Source organism: Miscanthus floridulus, chromosome 7, assembly GCF_019320115.1.
Source record: "Miscanthus floridulus cultivar M001 chromosome 7, ASM1932011v1, whole genome shotgun sequence".
Classification (NCBI taxonomy): Eukaryota; Viridiplantae; Streptophyta; class Magnoliopsida; order Poales; family Poaceae; genus Miscanthus; species Miscanthus floridulus.
The window spans coordinates 85002548-85021527 of NC_089586.1; the positions used below are offsets into that span (position 1 = coordinate 85002548).

General features: G+C 45.0%; 3 protein-coding genes across 4 annotated transcripts; all 3 read left to right on the forward strand.

Moving 5' to 3' along the window:
- The first annotated feature begins 11535 nt into the window (after positions 1 to 11535).
- LOC136463643 (7-deoxyloganetin glucosyltransferase-like) lies at positions 11536 to 13346 on the forward strand. Its single transcript, XM_066462616.1, has 2 exons — positions 11536 to 12128; positions 12245 to 13346. Exons 1-2 carry the CDS (start codon positions 11621 to 11623, stop codon positions 13213 to 13215), a joined length of 1479 nt encoding a protein of 492 aa, XP_066318713.1. The 5' UTR covers positions 11536 to 11620; the 3' UTR covers positions 13216 to 13346.
- Positions 13347 to 14439: 1093 nt separating this feature from the next.
- On the forward strand, positions 14440 to 17333 carry LOC136463642 (uncharacterized). Of its 2 annotated transcripts, none has more exons than XM_066462614.1 (6): positions 14440 to 14576; positions 14661 to 14747; positions 14877 to 15026; positions 15226 to 15291; positions 15392 to 15571; positions 15673 to 17333. In XM_066462614.1, the coding sequence occupies exons 3-6, from the start codon at positions 14934 to 14936 to the stop codon at positions 15736 to 15738; spliced, it is 405 nt and encodes a 134-aa protein (XP_066318711.1). In that variant the 5' UTR covers positions 14440 to 14576; positions 14661 to 14747; positions 14877 to 14933; the 3' UTR covers positions 15739 to 17333. The 2 variants fall into 2 exon arrangements, with proteins under 2 accessions (XP_066318711.1, XP_066318712.1); XM_066462615.1 differs by having other exon boundaries at positions 15229 to 15291.
- Positions 16462 to 17601, forward strand: LOC136465781 (protein FAR1-RELATED SEQUENCE 5-like). The gene has a single exon (XM_066464385.1). It carries the CDS (start codon positions 16462 to 16464, stop codon positions 17599 to 17601), a length of 1140 nt encoding a protein of 379 aa, XP_066320482.1.
- Positions 17602 to 18980: the final 1379 nt, after the last annotated feature.

Genomic DNA, 18980 nt, shown 5'->3' on the forward strand with positions numbered 1-18980 from the left:
GGTCGCTTCCAGACACGTGGGGTGTTGGGTTCCAGTTGCAGGCTGCTCACAAAAAAATGCGAAGAAGGCTAATCGGCTATTGATCGATTGTCTTGTTCAGTTCGCAGTGGTGCTGGTTGTCTTGTGAGAGCCTTCACCTTCTCTGTCAGCATTTTTGCATAGGAATAAAAATTAGCGGTAACACCAAGAACTACTTGTAGTAAATAAATCACAATAAAGGGCAAGGCTTATATTATAATTTCATTCCCCACATCTATCTGTCCTCATAATTCCTCTGTGCTAATTGTTACGCTCCTTAAAAGAACCGCTCGACAAGTTTGAGTCCCCTACAGCCTTTTGGTGCCCTACCTGTGTCCCGTGCTGTGCTAGTTTTGTTTCTTTCTTTCTTTCTTTTTTCCCCGTTGATAGCTCAATCAGTTGTGACTTTGAATAGCATTGGCATGGCTGTCAATTTCATTCACAAGCGGCGTGGTATGCACGCCGGCCTTTTTTATATTTGATTGAGCTATCAGCGATGGAGTGCGTGGCAGCAGGATAGCGATGACGTGATATCAATCGATCCATCAGTAGTTTATTATTATGATCAATAAAATTCGGTGGACAGGTAACGATGACATGATATCTTAGCAGGGCTTCTTCGCTGCTGGATCGTGAAGAAATACTGTTGGCTGGTGGATGATGCAGATGTTTCCTTCTTCATAGTAATAAGTAGTGATTTGTGCTATGTACTTATCGGTGTGACATGCTAATCTTAGGCGCTAACTCTATGATGGCAGTGACAATGACTATATATATATACATCAATGTCTGATTAGTTCTTAACATTATTGTTTAACTATAAAGCATGTCTATTATGCGTGGAAAATAGTTTTTGTTCTTCGAATCATTGCAGGGCGCCCAAAGGGCGCCTGATGTTCTAGTGTGCATGCAAGAGAGGCAAAGATGGAGAGCAATTGTACGTGCATGCATGTAAGGTACAACAGCTTTGTTTGGTTCCGGAAAGCATATACGCGTGTACAAGGTCTTAAGAACGGTCAGGCCGACCTAGGACAGCCTGTAGTCGCCGTGCGCTCGTCCTGACGGGTCGCTTCCAGACACGTGGGGTGTTGGGTTCCAGTTGCAGGCTGCTCACAAAAAATGCGAAGAAGGCTAATCGGCTATTGATTGATTGTCTTGTTCAGTTGGCAGTGGTGCTGGTTGTATTGTGAGAGCCTTCGCCTTCTCTGTCAGCATTTTTGCATAGGAATAAAAATTAGCGGTAACACCAAGAATAGCTTGTAGTAAATAAATCACAATAAAGGGCAAGGCTTATATTATAATTTCATTCCCCACATCTATCTATCCTCATAATTCCTCTGTTCTAATTGTTACGCTCCTTAAAAGAATCGCTCGACAAGTTTGAGTCCCCTAGCCTTTTGGTGCCCTACCTGTGTCCCGTGCTGTGCTAGTTTTGTTTGTTTGTTTGTTTCTTTTTTTTTCCCCGTTGATAGCTCAATCAGTTGTGACTTTGAATAGCACTGGCATGGCTGTCAAGGCGTGGTATGCATGCCGGCCTTTTTTATATTTGATTGAGCTATCAGCGATGGAGTGCGTGGCAGCAGGATAGCGATGACATGATATCAATCGATCCATCAGTAGTTTATTATTATGATCAATAAAATTCGGTTGACAGGTAACGATGACATGGTATCAATATAATGGATCCAAATTACGGCGCGCGAGATTTTCCTGCTCCATTACTTGTGCCTCTACTATGGATCTCGAGAAGATCGACTGCCGATGGACCAAAATAAGACAAAAGTTAGCAGCTGAATCGAAGGTCCTCTCTTGGCCTCTCTCATTTCAAGACTTTGCAGCTAGAGATGTAACCGGGTTAGCCCATAATAAACCTATATATAAGTTTGATATGTTGATCTATAAAATTAGCAATATATAGTTCGCTTGCATCCCTATTTGCAGCTATGCGCCTATATATGCAGAGGTGGTTTTGGTCATTTGACAGCAAATAGTTGTTGAGATGTACGTATAAGCATAAATGTTTGTACGTTGAAAACTTTTGTTTCTATATGTTCGTTTAAAAAATTATTTCGGACAAGCAACATGGTCATTTATGAGGGATACAGGAGTATTTTTTTAAGGGAAAGGCATCAAGAAAATCTAATGATTACCTTACCTCGAACTAAAAAAATTGCTTCTCATATATTTTAGGTGTCTGTTTTTATTGTTATTCATGTAATACTAGGTAGCGTGTCCGTGCGTTGCTACGGGATAACTAATAATTTATACTAAAAACACACGGATCGCTATGATAAGATAACAATACTGCTAAATTAAATACCAACGTTAAATTACATTTAATCCAAAAACAAAGTTTATGAATTTAACACAGCCACGGAGTGCGCGGCGTCGCAGGCTCATAAACTCTAGAGCTTCCAGAGATTGGGTCGAATCCAACCTAGAGCATCGGAACCCTGCATCTTTTCCTGGACGGGCTTCATTTCGGATGCGCCGGTAGCAATATCAACGATCTCCAGTCGATGGACCAAGTCGTATGGATCCCCATACAATGGCTCAGACATGTAGATTTTGTTCTCTTTGTACTTAGATACACTTGTTCCACTGAAGCTTTCATTGAAATGTTTAGACACGAACAATGTCTGATCACCGATGTCCCTCACCCTAGACCACTCCGGCGTATGGTCGTGGAGGTTGCACTTGTAGATCGCGTTGCTGTAGGTGAAGCTCCGTATCTCATGGAACGTACTCACCATGGCACCCACAATGTATAGCTCACCGTTTGATTCCAGGTAGCTGCGGTGGCAGAGCCCCGTAGGTGGCGACAGTGATGGCAGCAGCGTCGCGGTTGAAGTGGCGTCGGCGGCGTTGCTGCCGCAGATAGAGATTTCTCTAGTGCAGTCGATCGCCAAGAACTTATCTTGGTAGTGGACGATGGATCCCACGGAGAACTCTAGTTTGGTGTCGAGCAGCGTCCATGCGCTGTCGACTCCAACCCGACAGAATGCGACCTCCGTGGAGCACCCAAGCATGGCCATGGCCACGCACTCGCGGCTGACGGCGTCAAGCGGCGCCGAGAGCATGATCTCACGAAAGAACACGTCTCTCATGTCTTCTAGCTTGATGGCTCTGCCTGCGGCATCCGCGTCCCCGTAGCCGTTGGTGGGATGGTGGACCCATCGACCGTGGACCCTAGACATGCGTACCGATGAGGACGCCGCCGCGATGTGTTCGCCTACTGGCAGGAGCTCAAAGCAGGGGGCACGGGCACCGGCGAATGGATTCAGCAGCGTCACGGACGCCGCCTCATCCATGAGCGCTAGCTACCCACACGAGGAGCTGCACGCCACCTTGCCGCGCATGTCGGGCAGCGTATTGGACAAGACCTTCTTCTTTGGGACACAGTAGAAGCCGATGTGGTCCGAGTCGGGGTCGAACGAGAGCAGCAGGAGCGGCCTAAAGGTCGCGAATAGGACGGCGGCGTGCCAAGGGGAGCAAGCGGATCGGAAGGACGCCGCGTCGTGGCCTGACGCGAGACGCTGCCCGATGGACTCGAGGAGATCCTCTGGCAGGCCAGATCTCTAGTTATGAAGAGGTAGGGACCTTCTCTTGGGATTGGGAGGCTGAGCCATGGAAGACAGATGACATCAACTATGGTTCACGCAAGAAATAGCAAGCGAGGGCGATGGAACACGTGAGCATGAAACCAAATGAAAGGAGAAAAAAGTTGTCCCTTTTGCAAATGCAAAGAGAGAAAGTAATTAAATGTAGGCAGATTTGACAAGGTTCTCAGAAATGCAAAAAGGTTCCTTTTGTCTTAATTTTCTTTTCTTCTGTGTTAATTCTCTTTCCTTTTGCTCGTTGCCATGTATGCTGGTGCATGCAAACATACAATATGTATATGGATAGTATAATAATTTTCTTCTTCCTATTTTGCCGTGATTCCTCTATCACATAATAGACAATATTCAATCAAGGAGAATGACACGATCAATCAGTAATTAAGATGTCATGGGATCGCAGGCGTGGGCAGATGGACGAACCAAAAGAAATATCGCACCAAAAAATATCCACACTTTGTTCTTTTTAGTTGTAGGAGATGTAGTTTTGTTATTATTTGGTTATAAAAAAATTGAGTTATTTTTTATGAGTTGTGCTTTTAGTTGTACTATTTGGTTTTCTAAAATTAGTTGCTGAAATTCAAGTGCCTAAAATATAGAACTCTAAGAAAATAACCTTTCTACTAAGCTGCACCAACAGATAATATCGGCGTCTTTGTTTCTTTATTAGGACTCGTTCGTTTAGACCAATTCCTGCCCAGGATTCATTTCACGTCATCAAAGCCTATATAAATTAGCTTAGGAATCCTGCTACTGCTAGAATTGTTCCTGGTCACCATTATGTAACAAATGAACGTAGCCTTAGTAGTTGCCAATGCAAGTGACACAATACTCGCCGGGATTCAAAACGTCACGCACTACCGGATTCAGCTTCTTTGCCGAGTGCCTCAGGCACTCGGGAAAGGTCGATATACACTCGGCAAAGAGCGTTCGGTAAACAGTTTATCGACAAAGATCCTCTTTGCCGAGTGCACTTTATTGGGCACTCGACAAAGCCTTTGCCTGAGTGCTAATCTGACACTCGGCAAAGAAAAGTCGCCATGACGGCGGCTTTGCCGAGTGTCAAGGTCAAGCACTCGGCAAAGGTCGCCGCTTTGCCGAGCGCCGTTGACTCAGACACTCGGCAAAGGTGGCCACTGTGCCGAGTGCCACCGGCAAGACACTCGGCAAAGGTAGCCTATTTGCCAAGTGTCTTGACAGGATACTCGGCAAAGGTAGCCTATTTGCCGAGTGCCTAGGACCGTGGCACTCGGCAAAGCTATGATGTTTGCCAAGTGTAATGGCCTTTGCACTCGGCAAAGCATGTTCCCAGGTAGTGACTTTGCCGAGTATCATGGCCATTGCACTCGGCAAAGTGACTGAAAACAACATTTTTATTTGTTTTTTACATTCCATCCAAACAAACAGAAGATATATATAACAAACATCATCAACATCACATATATATCATTAGCAGCACATATATATCACCAACACCACATATATATCACAAACGTCACATATATATCACAAACGTCACATGTCTCACAATATATCACAAATAAGTTCACAAGTAATCCAAGTGCTCCATCATCTACAACCACAATTGCAAATAGAAGTACCATTAACAACCACAAGAATCTTAACCAGATGGCCAATGAGACTGATTTGGTGAAGGATTCGCTGAAGCATGAGGATCGTTTGATGCCGCCGATTGATTCTGCACAAAGGAGAAGAGATTGCATGTGTGAGACAAGATAAATATATACCATACATGAATAAAACTTTCATACACCACTAGGTTTGACCGTAAGCATGAACATACAAACTAAAACTACAATACTCATAGGAGTAGAATAGTGAGAAGGTGGAGGTGGAGCGAATAGCGAAGGTGGTAGAACTACACCCGTAGCGGCGCCAAGACTTTGCATGTACTGAAGAATCTCCACCATCCGTCCGCTGCTCGGCCTCCCGCTCGGCCTCCACCATCTCCATCTTCGCCTGCATCTGCTCCCTGTATCCTCCTCTCTTGTTCCAGCTGGGCCTACAATATATTCACCCCAATGTTACAATAATGCAAAGGAAAGGTATAAAAAACCAATGAACGACGAATAAACTAGGAATAACCTCGAGTGCCTCCACCCGGTGGTGTGAAGTGTCCTACCGAGGTCATATGGTCGGGCTCGTGCTTGTGCTGCTTGCTTGAATCTGGGAGAGACTGGGAGTAGCGGCTGAGTCGATTGCGCCATCACCAATCCAGTACCGCCCATGCTTCTTGCCTCCTCCCATGCTCATGACGACTTCTCCATCAAGGTCCTCGGTGCTCGGATCGTACTCTAGCCCATGGAACTCCTTTGCCATCGATGTGTACTCACTGAGGCGGTTGTGTACGGTCGCATTGCTGTATGTCTCGGGCCCGTCCTCCGGGTTGTAGTCGACGTCGGACGTCGCCTTGCCCTTGTGGGCCATAGCAAATGCCTTGAAGATGGAGCAAGCCTGGCCACCATGTGACGCCGACTGCGAGAAAAACAAAGATGATTAAAAATCATGCAGAATTGAGCGTTAGAATAAATAAATGAATTCACGTACCCATGTTTCTGCGTATCCGCTGAGGCTACGGTTGCATCGATGGTGTGCTACACCTAGCATCATCAAACGCCGCTCCCAGCACAAGTTGTGCGTCTCCTCCCACTTGCATGAGCACCACTTGTCCACCATCTGTACCCAGCACTGGGGATGCACGACGCACTAATAAGGAATCATCTACGGGCCATCAAGTACATGGCATATCAGAAGATGAAATTAAGCCTACTTAATCTCAAAAGAAATCAGTATTAATGTTCTGTATTTACCTGTAGGTACTGGTCTCGGGTCAGCGTCATGGTTTTTGCGTCCCTTTTGGTGACCTTCGTTCCAAGGACGGTCCCATGGTAAGTTACGACAGCCTGGATGCATGCCTCGTAATGCATGTCCACGATGAGTTTTTTTGTAGCATTTGGTAGCCACCGCATCCGCCCTGGCCTCATGTTCATCATGGCATCTAAAGAAATCCTGCATACAAACATGATGTATCCATTCATTATTTCAAGAATGTCCAATGAATGCGATGTATTGAGCAATGTAGTGTGAGGAAGACTTACCCACAGCTCTTGCTTCACCCGCTCCGCCTTGTTGTTGAATACTCTACGGGCCCTGATCTACCGCATCGGGGGCGGCTGCATAGTAGTCAAACGAGTAGGCCGGCCCTATCACTCCGGTGTACTCAACCAGGCTAGGGAAGTGCTCCTTGCATAGAAGACCGAGGATGCCATTGACTTGGCGTGTGTGAGCACCTCCACTTGCCACAATCGTCTAGTTGCTGCCCAAGTGATTAAGAAAAATTATTAGTTTCTATTTTAATTTTCAACATATCATATAAAGTAGTGATAACATTTAAAGTTACTTACTTTTCCCCCTCGGGTCGAATCAGCGGGCGTCTCTCACGAGGTATCGGTCGCTGAGGGAGGCTCGCGGGACCTCGCAAGTAGACGCTCGACGAACTAGAGGAAGCGGAACCCCCTGCTATCGCCTCCTCCTCCTCGTCCTCCTGCGCCTCCTCGGCGTCCTCCTGGGGCACCTGCTCCTCCTCCTCCTCACGCGATGGGGCAGCAGGCGACAGCTCCCTCCTATGGCTGCTCCTCCTCCTACTCTCCTCCGGTGCAGCGGTCCTTGTCCTTCAGTACAAAGACGCTAGCTTCCTCATCCCACCGCCCACCATCTTTGTTCAATCACCTGCAATTAAAAAGAGTAAACCAATAAGCACAGATAAACAAGAAGTACTTAGAAAGAGATGCAAAATAAACAAAACGTAATTACAAAATAACATAGTATTACATGTATTAGAAATAATCTTCATAATCAGGATTAGCTGGAACATAAGTCTCATCATCACTATCAATCATGTCGAAATAATCAACACTATCCGAATGAGCAATGTTGCCATTGTCATTGTCTAAATGTAATCGCTCAAGCAATTGTAAGTCCTTCATATTTTGCACCTCATCTCCAGCGTCCTCTTCAATAACCATTTCATTGTCTACTTCCATTATGATCGCTTCGGTTAAGTCTATCTCAAACTTCCCTTCTAGTCCCTCTTCTTGAAAGAACTCTCCGTCATATGTGTTTGGGTCTAAGTTGTAATCTTTATCGTTTGGGATAGGCACTTTACCGTGTGGCGATACCCTGTGCACAATATCCCAACCCTTAAGATGCCTTTTGGTTTGACACGCATATGGGAGATAATAAACTTGTGTGGCCTGTTGGGCCATAATATAGACATCGTCTCCTGGTAAGACAGAATCCTATCGAATTTCGACTAGCCCAAGATTAGAATATGTCCGTCTTGTTACTTCAGTATCAAACCAATGGCATTTGAATATGACGGGATTAAAAGGTTTGGAACCATGAAACTTGAGTTCATATATTTCTTTAATTCTTCCATAATACTCGACCTCATCAACGCCGGGCGTAAAAACTCCAGAACTTGTGGTTCTTTGATTGGGCCAACTCTGCTCGTAGCTTGTTGTGCGAAAGCGATATCCATTCACGTCATAACCAGAAAATGAACTGACCCTATAGGCAAAGCCATCGGCAACCTGTCTCAACTCAGCACGCATAGACGCATCCCTCTGGCCCTGCAAGCTCAAGTAGGATACATTGTTATTTTATTCGCACGCATGAGTAACTTGGAATGTCAAACTAAGTACGAGCTAAATTGGACGGTACCTTCCGTTTGAACCAAGAAATGAAATCGAGCATTCCATTTCCCGCACCCTATCTAAGAAGGGTATCTAGCTGCTGCGGGGTAGGATCCCTTGATTGACGCTAGAATTCATGAAGAAATTCCTTGTACCAACGAGAAATAAGGGGGTTTGATGCAGAATAGTGACAACGTATTTAACAAGTTCGTTGAGAACTTACTGCATGTATGGCGCCACTTCGTCAAGGTTGGTCAACACGTATAGCATGATATGGCGCCACTCTTCATGATTCAAGGTCTTGGGGGTCGATGCACTTGCGCTTCCGAGTTGCCCTCGGAAAAGGCTGAGGTTCGATTCATTTTTACCAGCATTGTAACGAAGGGGTGGATTATGCACGCTAGGGAGGTTGACACCATAGTATGTTGTTGTGAAGTTTGCCACCTTCTCCAGAATATATGCCTCTGCAATGGAAGCCTCGATTTTGCATTTATTTCTATATTTCTTTCGAAGAACCTTTAGACATCTCTCGATTGGATAGCACCAACGGCCCTGCACGGCCCCCCATTCGTGTCTCATACGGGAGGTGCAAAATCAAATGCTGCATCGGATTGAAGAAGCCGGGTGGAAAGATCTTCTCCAACTTATAGAGCAACACATGTGCCATTTTTTCCAAGTCAACAATCATGGTTCGAGATAACTCCTTGGCACAAAGCTAGCGAAAGAAATAGCTCAACTTTGCCAGCATTAGCCAGACATGCTCAGGGACATAGCCTCGAACCATCGCCAGAAGAAGCCACTCAATCCATATGTAGTAGCCATGACTCTTCATCCCTAAGACTCACATAGTAGATAAGTTCACTCCCCTCCTCAGATTAGCTGCATACCCATCAGGGAATATTAACATCTGGATCCATTCTAGTACTTCCCTCCTTTGGGGCTTGCTCAAGACAAAATCGGCCTTAGGCCTTCTCCATGTCTTGCCGCGACTAGGAGTCTTCATATGTTGGTTTGGTCTATCGCATAACGTTGCCAGATCCACTCTAGCCTTAACGTTGTCCTTTGACTTGTCATAAATGTCTATGATTGTTGCCCAAAGTGCCTCGGCGACATTCTTTTCAGTGTGCATTACCTCAATATTGTGTGGAAGGAGAAGGTCATCAAAATAGGGGAGCCGAGTCAAGCCTGACTTATGAGTCCACATATGTTGCTCACCATATCCCACAAAACCACCTTATGGATTGACCACGAGACCATCTATCTGTTCACGAACCGCGGCACCCGTCATTATCGGTGGTGCAGGGTCTGTCACTACGACACCTTTCGTAAAGTTCTTGATGTCTCGTCTGAATGCATGGTCAAGAGGGAGGAATTGCCGATGTTTGTCGAATGATGAATACTTGTCACCCTTCTGCAACAAAATGAACCTCAGACCTTCCTTGCATACTGGGCATGGGAACTTTTCGTGAACACACCAGGCGCAGAATATCCCATACGCTAGGAAGTCATGTAGGGAGTAGTGGTACCAAACATGCATTTTGAAGTTTTTCTTTGTAGCTTGGTCGTATGTCCAAACCCTTTCCTCCCAAGCATGGACCAATTTATCAATCACATGCTTCATGAACACACCCATATTATTCCTCGGGTGTTCAGGAATTATCAATGACAAGAATACGTTCTGTCATTGAAAGCATACGCTGGAGGGGGAGATAGAGGGGGATAACGAACACGAGCCAACATGTGTATGGGGCAGCCATCATTCCATAAGGATTGAACCCATCTGTTGCCAGCGCAACACGTACATTACGAGCCTCTTTAGCTTTCTCATGATGAATGCCATCAAAGTGGGTCCATGCTTCACCATCGGATGCATGTACCATCCTATCAGGATTGTATCGTTTACCATTTTTGTGCCATGTCAGTAGATTCCTCGGTCATGTATAGCCGTTGAATCCTCGGTATGAACGGAAGGTGCCGTAGGATTATCGCGGGAATATGAAGCTGCCTCTTCTAGCCATCACCAGAATCTACCTCCAGAAACCTAGAGGATTTACACTTTGGACAGTACTTTGCTTCCGCGTATTCTTTTCAAAATAGAACGCACCCCTTCGGGCAAGCATGTATCTGCTCATATGGCATCTTAAGTGCACGAAGGAGTTTCTGTGACTCGTGCATGCTCTTTGGCAGAAGGTGACCTTTCGGAAGCAGGCTGCCAATAACTGTCAACGTACCATCGAAGACGTCTCGACTCAGGCTATACTGGGACTTTAACGCCATTATACGTCCAATGGCATCCAGTTGAGAAACCTTTGTGTGGCCGTGAAGAGGTTTTTGTGCCACGGCAAACATGTCGTAAAACGCCTTTGCGGTTGCCTCTGGCTCCTCCGTACGTGACAACTTCTTCGTAGATTCTTCGGTTTGCAAGCATCATGTGTGACAACTTGCGCGAAACCTTCTCAAATTTTTATCACAGCCTCCACAGATGATATCATGACATCTTGACAAGTTTCATGATTTTCGAACTTCGTTTGCTTTTTATAGAATTTAAAAACAAATCGACCGTAAGTTCGTGGTCATGTTTCGTGAACAAGATGTTCGAAATTGATGGTCTGTTCCTGGATACGGCCTCACATTATACTAAATAACATGAATATTATTTTTCCATTCATTTTTTAATTATTCGAATGACTAGCAGTTATAATTTGAATTATCCAAGAAAATTCAATTAAATGAAATAAATTAAAGAAATATAGAAAAAGTCCGAGAAATGTGCCACATTGGAACATGAAGTACTAAATATTGTATGAGGACTACATAAAAAGTTTAGAGGTAAAAAATAATAAAAAAATAGTTTGCTGAGTGTTAAAAAAATTGCACTCAACAGATCACCGCTTTGCTGAGTGTCAGGATAAGACACTCGGCAAAGGGTTAACGGCGGCTGCTGGCCGGCCCTTTGTCGAGTGTTCTGTTTTGCCGAGTGCCCGACACTCGGCAAACATAACATGGTTTTTGCCGAGTGTTATTGTCACCTATTTGTCGAGTGCCAGTTGTTTACCGAGTATTTTCTTCTTGGCACTCGACAAATAGCCTCTTTGTCGAGCGTCCGATAAAAAATACTCGATAAAATCTTACGCTCGGCAAAGAAGCAGTGACGTCTGTATGTGTATTATATTAGCGCCACCAATCCAGAAGGTAGATCACTCATTCGCTCCACAGAAAATTCCTGAACACAGCACGCAGCATTACTCTCTCCTTTCCGGCCGACGAGAGATGGCAGCCGGCGACAAGCCGCACGCGGTGTGCGTCCCGTTCCCGGCGCAGGGCCACGTGACGCCGATGATGAAGCTGGCCAAGATCCTCTACTGCAAGGGCTTCCACGTCACCTTCGTCAACACCGAGTACAACCACCGCCGCCTCATCCGGTCCCGGGGCCCCCAGGCCGTCGCGGGCCTGCCGTGCTTCCGCTTCACCACCATCCCCGACGGCCTGCCGCACTCGGACGCCGACGCCACGCAGGACCCGGCCGCGCTCTGTGACTCCACCATGAAGACCTGCCTCCCGCACCTCAAGAGCCTGCTCGACCGCCTCAACGACGACGGCGATGGCGGGGTGCCGCCGGTGACGTGCGTCGTGGCGGACAACGTCATGAGCTTCGGCTTGGACGCTGCCAAGGAGATCGGCGTGCCGTGCCTGCTCTTCTGGACGGCCAGCGCCTGCGGCTACATGGGCTACCGCCACTTCCAGTTCCTCATGGACGAAGGCCTCGCGCCTCTCAAAGGTTCGTCCCTTAGTGATGACTGATGACTGATGCGCTAGGCGAAACAAGGAACTTGCTTTTCGGATATACGCATATCGTCGTCATGTCTGTGATCGATTAGAGCATGCATGCTGCAGACGAAGCGCAGCTGACGAACGGGTACCTGGACACGCCGGTGGGGTGGGCGCGCGGGATGAGCAAGCACATGCGGCTCAGGGACTTCCCGAGCTTCATCTACACGATGCAGCGCGGCGACATCCTGCTCGACTTCATGATGCACGAGGTGTCGCGCGCGAACGCCGCCACCGCCGTCATCCTCAACACCTTCGACGAGCTCGAGCAGACGGCGCTCGACGCCATGCGCGCCATCCTGCCTCCCGTCTACACCATCGGCCCGCTCAGTCTCCTCCTCGAGCGGCTGGCCGCCGCCGTCCCTGACCCTGGCGTCGTCGTCGACGCAGCAGCGCTCGGCACGGTCCGCGCCAGCCTCTGGAAGGAAGACCACACGTGCCTGCGGTGGCTGGACGGCAGGGCGGCCCGGTCGGTGGTGTATGTGAACTACGGGTGCGTCACCACCATGTCGAACCAGGACCTGGTGGAGTTCGCGTGGGGGCTGGCGAGCAGCGGCTACGACTTCCTGTGGATCATCCGGCCCGACCTGGTGAAGGGCGAGACCGCCGTGCTGTCACCCGAGTTCGTGGAGTCCACCAAGGGCAGGTGCCTCCTGGCGAACTGGTGCGAGCAGGAGGCGGTGCTGCGGCACCCGGCGGTGGGGGTGTTCCTGACGCACAGCGGGTGGAACTCCATGACGGAGAGCCTCAGCGCGGGCGTGCCCATGCTGTGCTGGCCCTTCTTCGCGGAGCAGCAGACCAACCGTCGGTACGCGTGCACCGAGTGGGGTGTGGGGGTGGAGGTCGACGGCGACGTGCGGCGGGAGGCTCTGGAGGCAACGATACGAGAGGCAATGGCCGGCGACAAGGGGAGGGAGATGAAGCGGAGGGCGGACGAGTGGAAGGAGGCCGCCGTTCGGGCGACGCTGCCTGGCGGCAGGGCGTTGATCAACCTGGACGACCTAATCAAGAATCACGTCCTGCTACCCAAGTGCTGACGGCTCTCTCCAAGTGCTGACGACTTCAGTTTTCTATATCTAGCCAAACTATCTAAAGTTTGATTAAATTCAAAAGAGTATCTATATGTATAACACAAGAATTAAAATGGAAAAAATAGGGAGTTGCTATATTTCAGTCGCCTGAAATATATGAACCATCTCAGGCGACGTCCAGGGCCCTTGGATCTGCATAAAGGGTCAGATCTGTTCTCTGTTGTTTTTCTGTAGCAGGCAACAAAACAGGTCCGCAAATGAACCCGCAAACCCAACCAAAGCAGCTACCGGGCCCACCAAACCTTAACGGGTGCAAGATCCGATACCCGCTATATCAAATAACTACTCATTCGGCCCACAAAGCAGCTATTCGGCCCAATTAAACAGTACACAGAAATTACAGCTCTGCCACTACACCCTCCAGCAAGAAAGAAAAACCCCCGATCAATCTGGATCTAGAAGGGGAATTAGAGAGGAGAGAAGAGCGAAAATTAGAGAATAAATGCACCGGTAAAACACAAGAAGATGAATAAGGGCAAATGATATGATCTGCCTAGGAAAAAGGTACTAACCAGCAAGATTATTCTATTTCTTGCCTTCATCTCCTTTTTCTCATTGCATCAGTTCACTTAAACACCTGAACCATAACCATCTTGCTTCTGTCTTCTTTGTTGCTGTTGCTATAGCTCTATAGTTATCCAAAGTAAAGTACACTTGTCAAACCGATTTAGATTTCCAGTTATCTGTCTCCAAGAATTACAAATCATAACAGTGACCATAGAGCAAATCTAGTGGGATCCACGCCTACATGGTGGTTGATGACTACAAGAACAATGTGTTATGAACCTAGGCAACTTGTATAGGATTTACAGGCAACTTGTATAGAATTCAGAGGCAACTTGTAAAGGATTTAGGGGCAACTTGTATAGAATTCAGAGACAACTTGTATAGGATTTAGGGAGAACTTGTATAGAATTCAGAGGGATTTAGAGGTAACTTATATAGGATTTTGGAGAAACTTGTAAAGAACTCAGAGGCAACTTGATCACAAATTGATCAGCTTATGGAATTCTTTGCACATGACAGAATTGCAATAGAGGCAGACACCCTTCTTTTTTGCTTGTTTGTTTTGGTTGTAAGTTTAGATGACCACCACAAATGTCACTGCCCACTGGCTGACTGCAATGCAAAAGATCTTCTTACACCTAAAAATAATAGTTTATTGCATGTTTATGCTGGTTCACAACGAAGGACTGCATCAAATAGGAGATGAAGACTTCTTAAGGGAAATGGGTATTGGATGTGATGACACTGGACTGGAACTTACACAATTATCAGAGATAACAGCTAACATACATTGTGAATAGGTTTGAAAAATTGATTTATCTTATTATATGCAGAGTGCTTTAGCAGTGTTGCTTTCCCTAATCGGTTTATCTTAATATATGCAGAGTGCTTTAGCAAGAGATTTAGAAGCCAATATTCAAAGGTACTATAATTTTGATTCAAACATTGTAAACCCCAATTATACTAATGAGGTAAATAAAAATTGTAGTTATTACATATTAAGAAAACTACATTTGCAATGCTACAAACTTGTAATTTAGACTATTCCTAATTGCAACTACTGATATTTGAGTTTCTTTTTGTTTGTTTGTAATGAACAGGATAGTTCATCAGCACTACTGGAATACAACTGTTATGGACAGGATAGTCTTCTTCATATGCAGGGTGCGTTCGAAAGAGAAGTGGAATTCAATCCTGAGAGCTACTACATGTTTCATACAAACATTGAAAATGCCAACAATACTCATGAGGTAAAAAGGAATTCAACTTATAACACATATTGTCAGTGTGACATATATAAGTTCATCAAACCCTGTGCAAAAAATATAATAATCATAATGCAGCAGGCACTACAAGTTTTACTTACTTTATCTTGCTTCAATGTGTTATTCCACTACTTTGTCTTCCTCTCTATCTCCTTGGCATTTGACTGACCTCATGCTGTAACAGCAGAGCTCAATACCACCAGTGAACTACAGCAGCTATGGACAAGAACAAGAAATACAAAGACAAGAAGTGAGATTCCTAAAACTCGCATTTCACAATTTTTTTTAAAAAATGGGTACTAACAAAAGAACTAAGATTTTATTGTAATGGTGAACCCCAAAATTTGCAGGAGATCATGTCACCAGGAGGAACAAGTTATGTACTATCACAGGGCGGATCAAGCTATACAAGCCTTATGAACCAAGTCATAGCTCAGGCTAAATCTTTAAATCAGAATTATGAAGAATTTTTGTCATATGAAATGACAGGAAGTTTTATGGACATACTCAATGAGCCATTTCCACTAGAGGTATTTACTTGTTCTCTACATATATAGCTAAATTACTTTGTTTGCTACAATACAAGATGAAATATCTAACAACACATCTTTTTCCTTACCGGTGAAAACAGAACCGGATGTTCATCACTACCAATAGAATCTATGAGCCACCACAAGATGATGTAGACGGCCTGTGAAATGAAGAATCAGAAGCAGTACCAGAGTTTGCAAATGAAGAAAACATGGTACATGAGGAAAGACAAGATGAACAAGGCAGTGAAGGGGAGAAAGATACAGAGGGCAACATGACAAAACAACATCTAGTAGCAAGTGAAGAACAAGATGAAGAAGAGCTCAGGGCAATTTAGTTTGAAAGCCAAAGTATTATGGCAGCTGAGCGTTTGTCTCACGAACATGCTAGCAGGCATGTTCCTTAGCTAGGCATGAAATTCAAAACAACAGAAGATGCGTACAGTTTCTACAATGACTACGCATTTATAGTCGGGTTTTCATTGGTCAAATGGCACACATACAAGTGCCAAGACAAGAAAGATCACAACTATGGCCAGGTAACAAGGGTCACATACAAGTGTAACTTGTCTGGTAAGAGAAAGGAGGATGATAGCACTGATGTTTCAGGAGTACGAAGCACAAGAAACAACAAAAGGAAGATTTCTATTTCAGGAGTCCAAAGCGCAAGAAATAACAAAAAGAAGATTTCTAGTACACCGCTAACACCTAATCCTGTGCCAAACAAAAGGAAAACAAGTACGCTTGTACCAACTGAGTGCCCCGCTAAACTTGTTGTCACACTACAGAATGGAGAATGGACAATAACCAGGTTGAATCTTGAGCATAATCATGCGTTTGCAAGCAAGGATCAGAAGAATAAATTGTTTTCACAGATTAGGATGACTGAAATGGAGAAGGAACTTATTGCAACATTGAACAAAGTGAACCTACTAGATAGGAAGATTATGGCAGTCCTATCTTATATAAGAGGGGATGTCACTCCATACAACAAGAAACATATCAACAACGAGAAGACAAAGATAAATAAGGCAACATCGGATAATGACATGCAGCAAGTGTATGACTGGTTCTCTAAGAAACAGGCTGAGGACCCAATGTTCTTCTACAAGTTTTCCATAGATGAAAACAACAAAGTGAAAAACATTTTCTGGTTCAATGGTACAAGCAGAAGGTACTATGAGGAATTTGGAGATTGCATCAGTTTTGATACAACCTACAACACAAACAAGTACTCCTTCAAGTTTGCACCAATTGTTGGTATTATAGGTCATGGGGACAATTGCTTGTTTGGCTGCGCTTTCATAATGGATGAAACTATAGAAACTTTTGTGTGGTTGTTTCAGACAATGCTGACTTGTATGGGAGGAAAGCACCCTAAAACTATAATCACTGACCAGGACCTAGCAATGAAGGCTGCTATCAGAAATGTTCTACCGGACACTATTCATCAGAACTGCTTCTTCCACATTATGAAGAAAGCTCAGGAGAAAGGTGGCAGGATATTTTCATTGGAAAGGAACAAGAAGCTGCATGACGATCTCTTTGACATTCTTAGGAACTCATTGACCAAAACAGAGTTTGAGTACTTGTACAAGAAGTTGCCACAAACATATAATGTCGGTGGCTTCAGATACCTTGATGACATGTGGTTTAATAGGGAAAATTTTGTTCCATGTTACTTCAAGAAGCATTTCTTCCCTTTCATCAACTCTACAGCGAGAAGTGAAGGCACAAATGCATTATTCAAACTGGATGTCACACCAAGGTATATTATTATGAGATTTATGAATGAGTTCCAAAGAATTTCAGATACAACAGAAAAGAATCAAGCAGAACAGGACTTTAAAACTAGATCAATGCCTTGGTTGAGTACGACATATGAGTTCGAAAGGCAGACTGCAAGGCTGTACAACAGAAAGATATTCTTCAAGTTTCAAAAGGAGCTCATATTGGCAACAAAGTATGAGGCTCAAGAACTCCAGAAAGATCAAGTTTATGCAGTGTTAAAATCAGAGTACCATAGGTAGTTTGAGTTTAGAACAAGGAGATACATTGTGACAGTAGACTTGACACAGAAAAACTACAGATGTCTATGTTGCAAATTTGAAAAAGATGGTATAATATGCTACTGTTGACACAAAATGTGACGCACTGTGCCTCACACACAGCAAGCCGAAAAGCGTAGCTTCAATCGGGTTCCCGGGTGTTTCATGATCCGGAAGCGTGCCAGTCAGTTTGACCTGAAAACTAACAAGGGATAAAACAATTAAATGTCAAACCGGAACATGTCGGGTAATACCGGACAGTTCCACATATACGGCCCTGAAGCCACTTACAACGACATACGGCTATAGAGAGCTGTCTGCCAACAAGTTCATAAACCATTCGGCTAACTGTAAGGTGAATGCACGTAAAGACCTAATTGCCGAATGCATGTGCATGGGAAGACATGTTTGAACAAGTGAAATTAATTATGAGTTAATGCATAACCAAGCTCGGCAATCCAGCCGAATTGGGGTCCACGAAGAAGGAACGTACAAATAAAAACGATTAAACTAAACCAAAACCTGCATCTGCCGCACGACACCTAGTTTTGTTAGAGCTTAAACGTGATTAACATGCATGAACCCGCAACATGTGACAATCTAGATTAAAGCAATTCAGCCATTATGAGCATGTTATCTATTTAGCAATGATCGTTGAAGCACGAATAAAACCACAAGAGAGATAAGGCCGAACAATATCAATCTAGATTGGGCAGAAGTGTGTTACAAATATATGAAAGGTTTAAAATATGCAACACTAGATAACTTAATGAATCTATTTAGATTTGCCAAATCTAATATAGAGCCGATAACTATCTCGCTTTTACTAAGCATATTGAGCAAACGCCTGCCGCACGGTATTTACTCATAAACAAAGCATAAGCGAAGACTTCTTGATTGTCAAGCAAAGATCCGCCGCACGACCATTGAAAACAAACAAGACTACTTGCATCACGTCTAAATCTACCGCATGATACTAAACATGATAACAAGGTTGTCAGAACTTACGGAGGTCGACGGATCGATGATTCCTCTCGAAGAACTCGACGACACGACAAAAGGACTCGAAAGTTGGCACGGGGCCGGTTGTATTGATTTGGTTGTGTACCCTTATTACAATGGTCGAGGGTCAATATTTATACCCTAGACAAAATGTGAGTCCTTAAGGACTACGATTTACAAAGGAACTTCTAAACAAACTTGGAAACTTACGATTCCTTACCCTAAACTTATAGATTCCTTTATTAATACAACTCTCATCTTTCCGATCGGTCTTGCTTGCCATCTTCTGTTTTTCCCGAATGGAGTTACCGCCTTCCAGAGTAACCGACCGCACAAGCATTTAGCCGACCGCTTGTGTT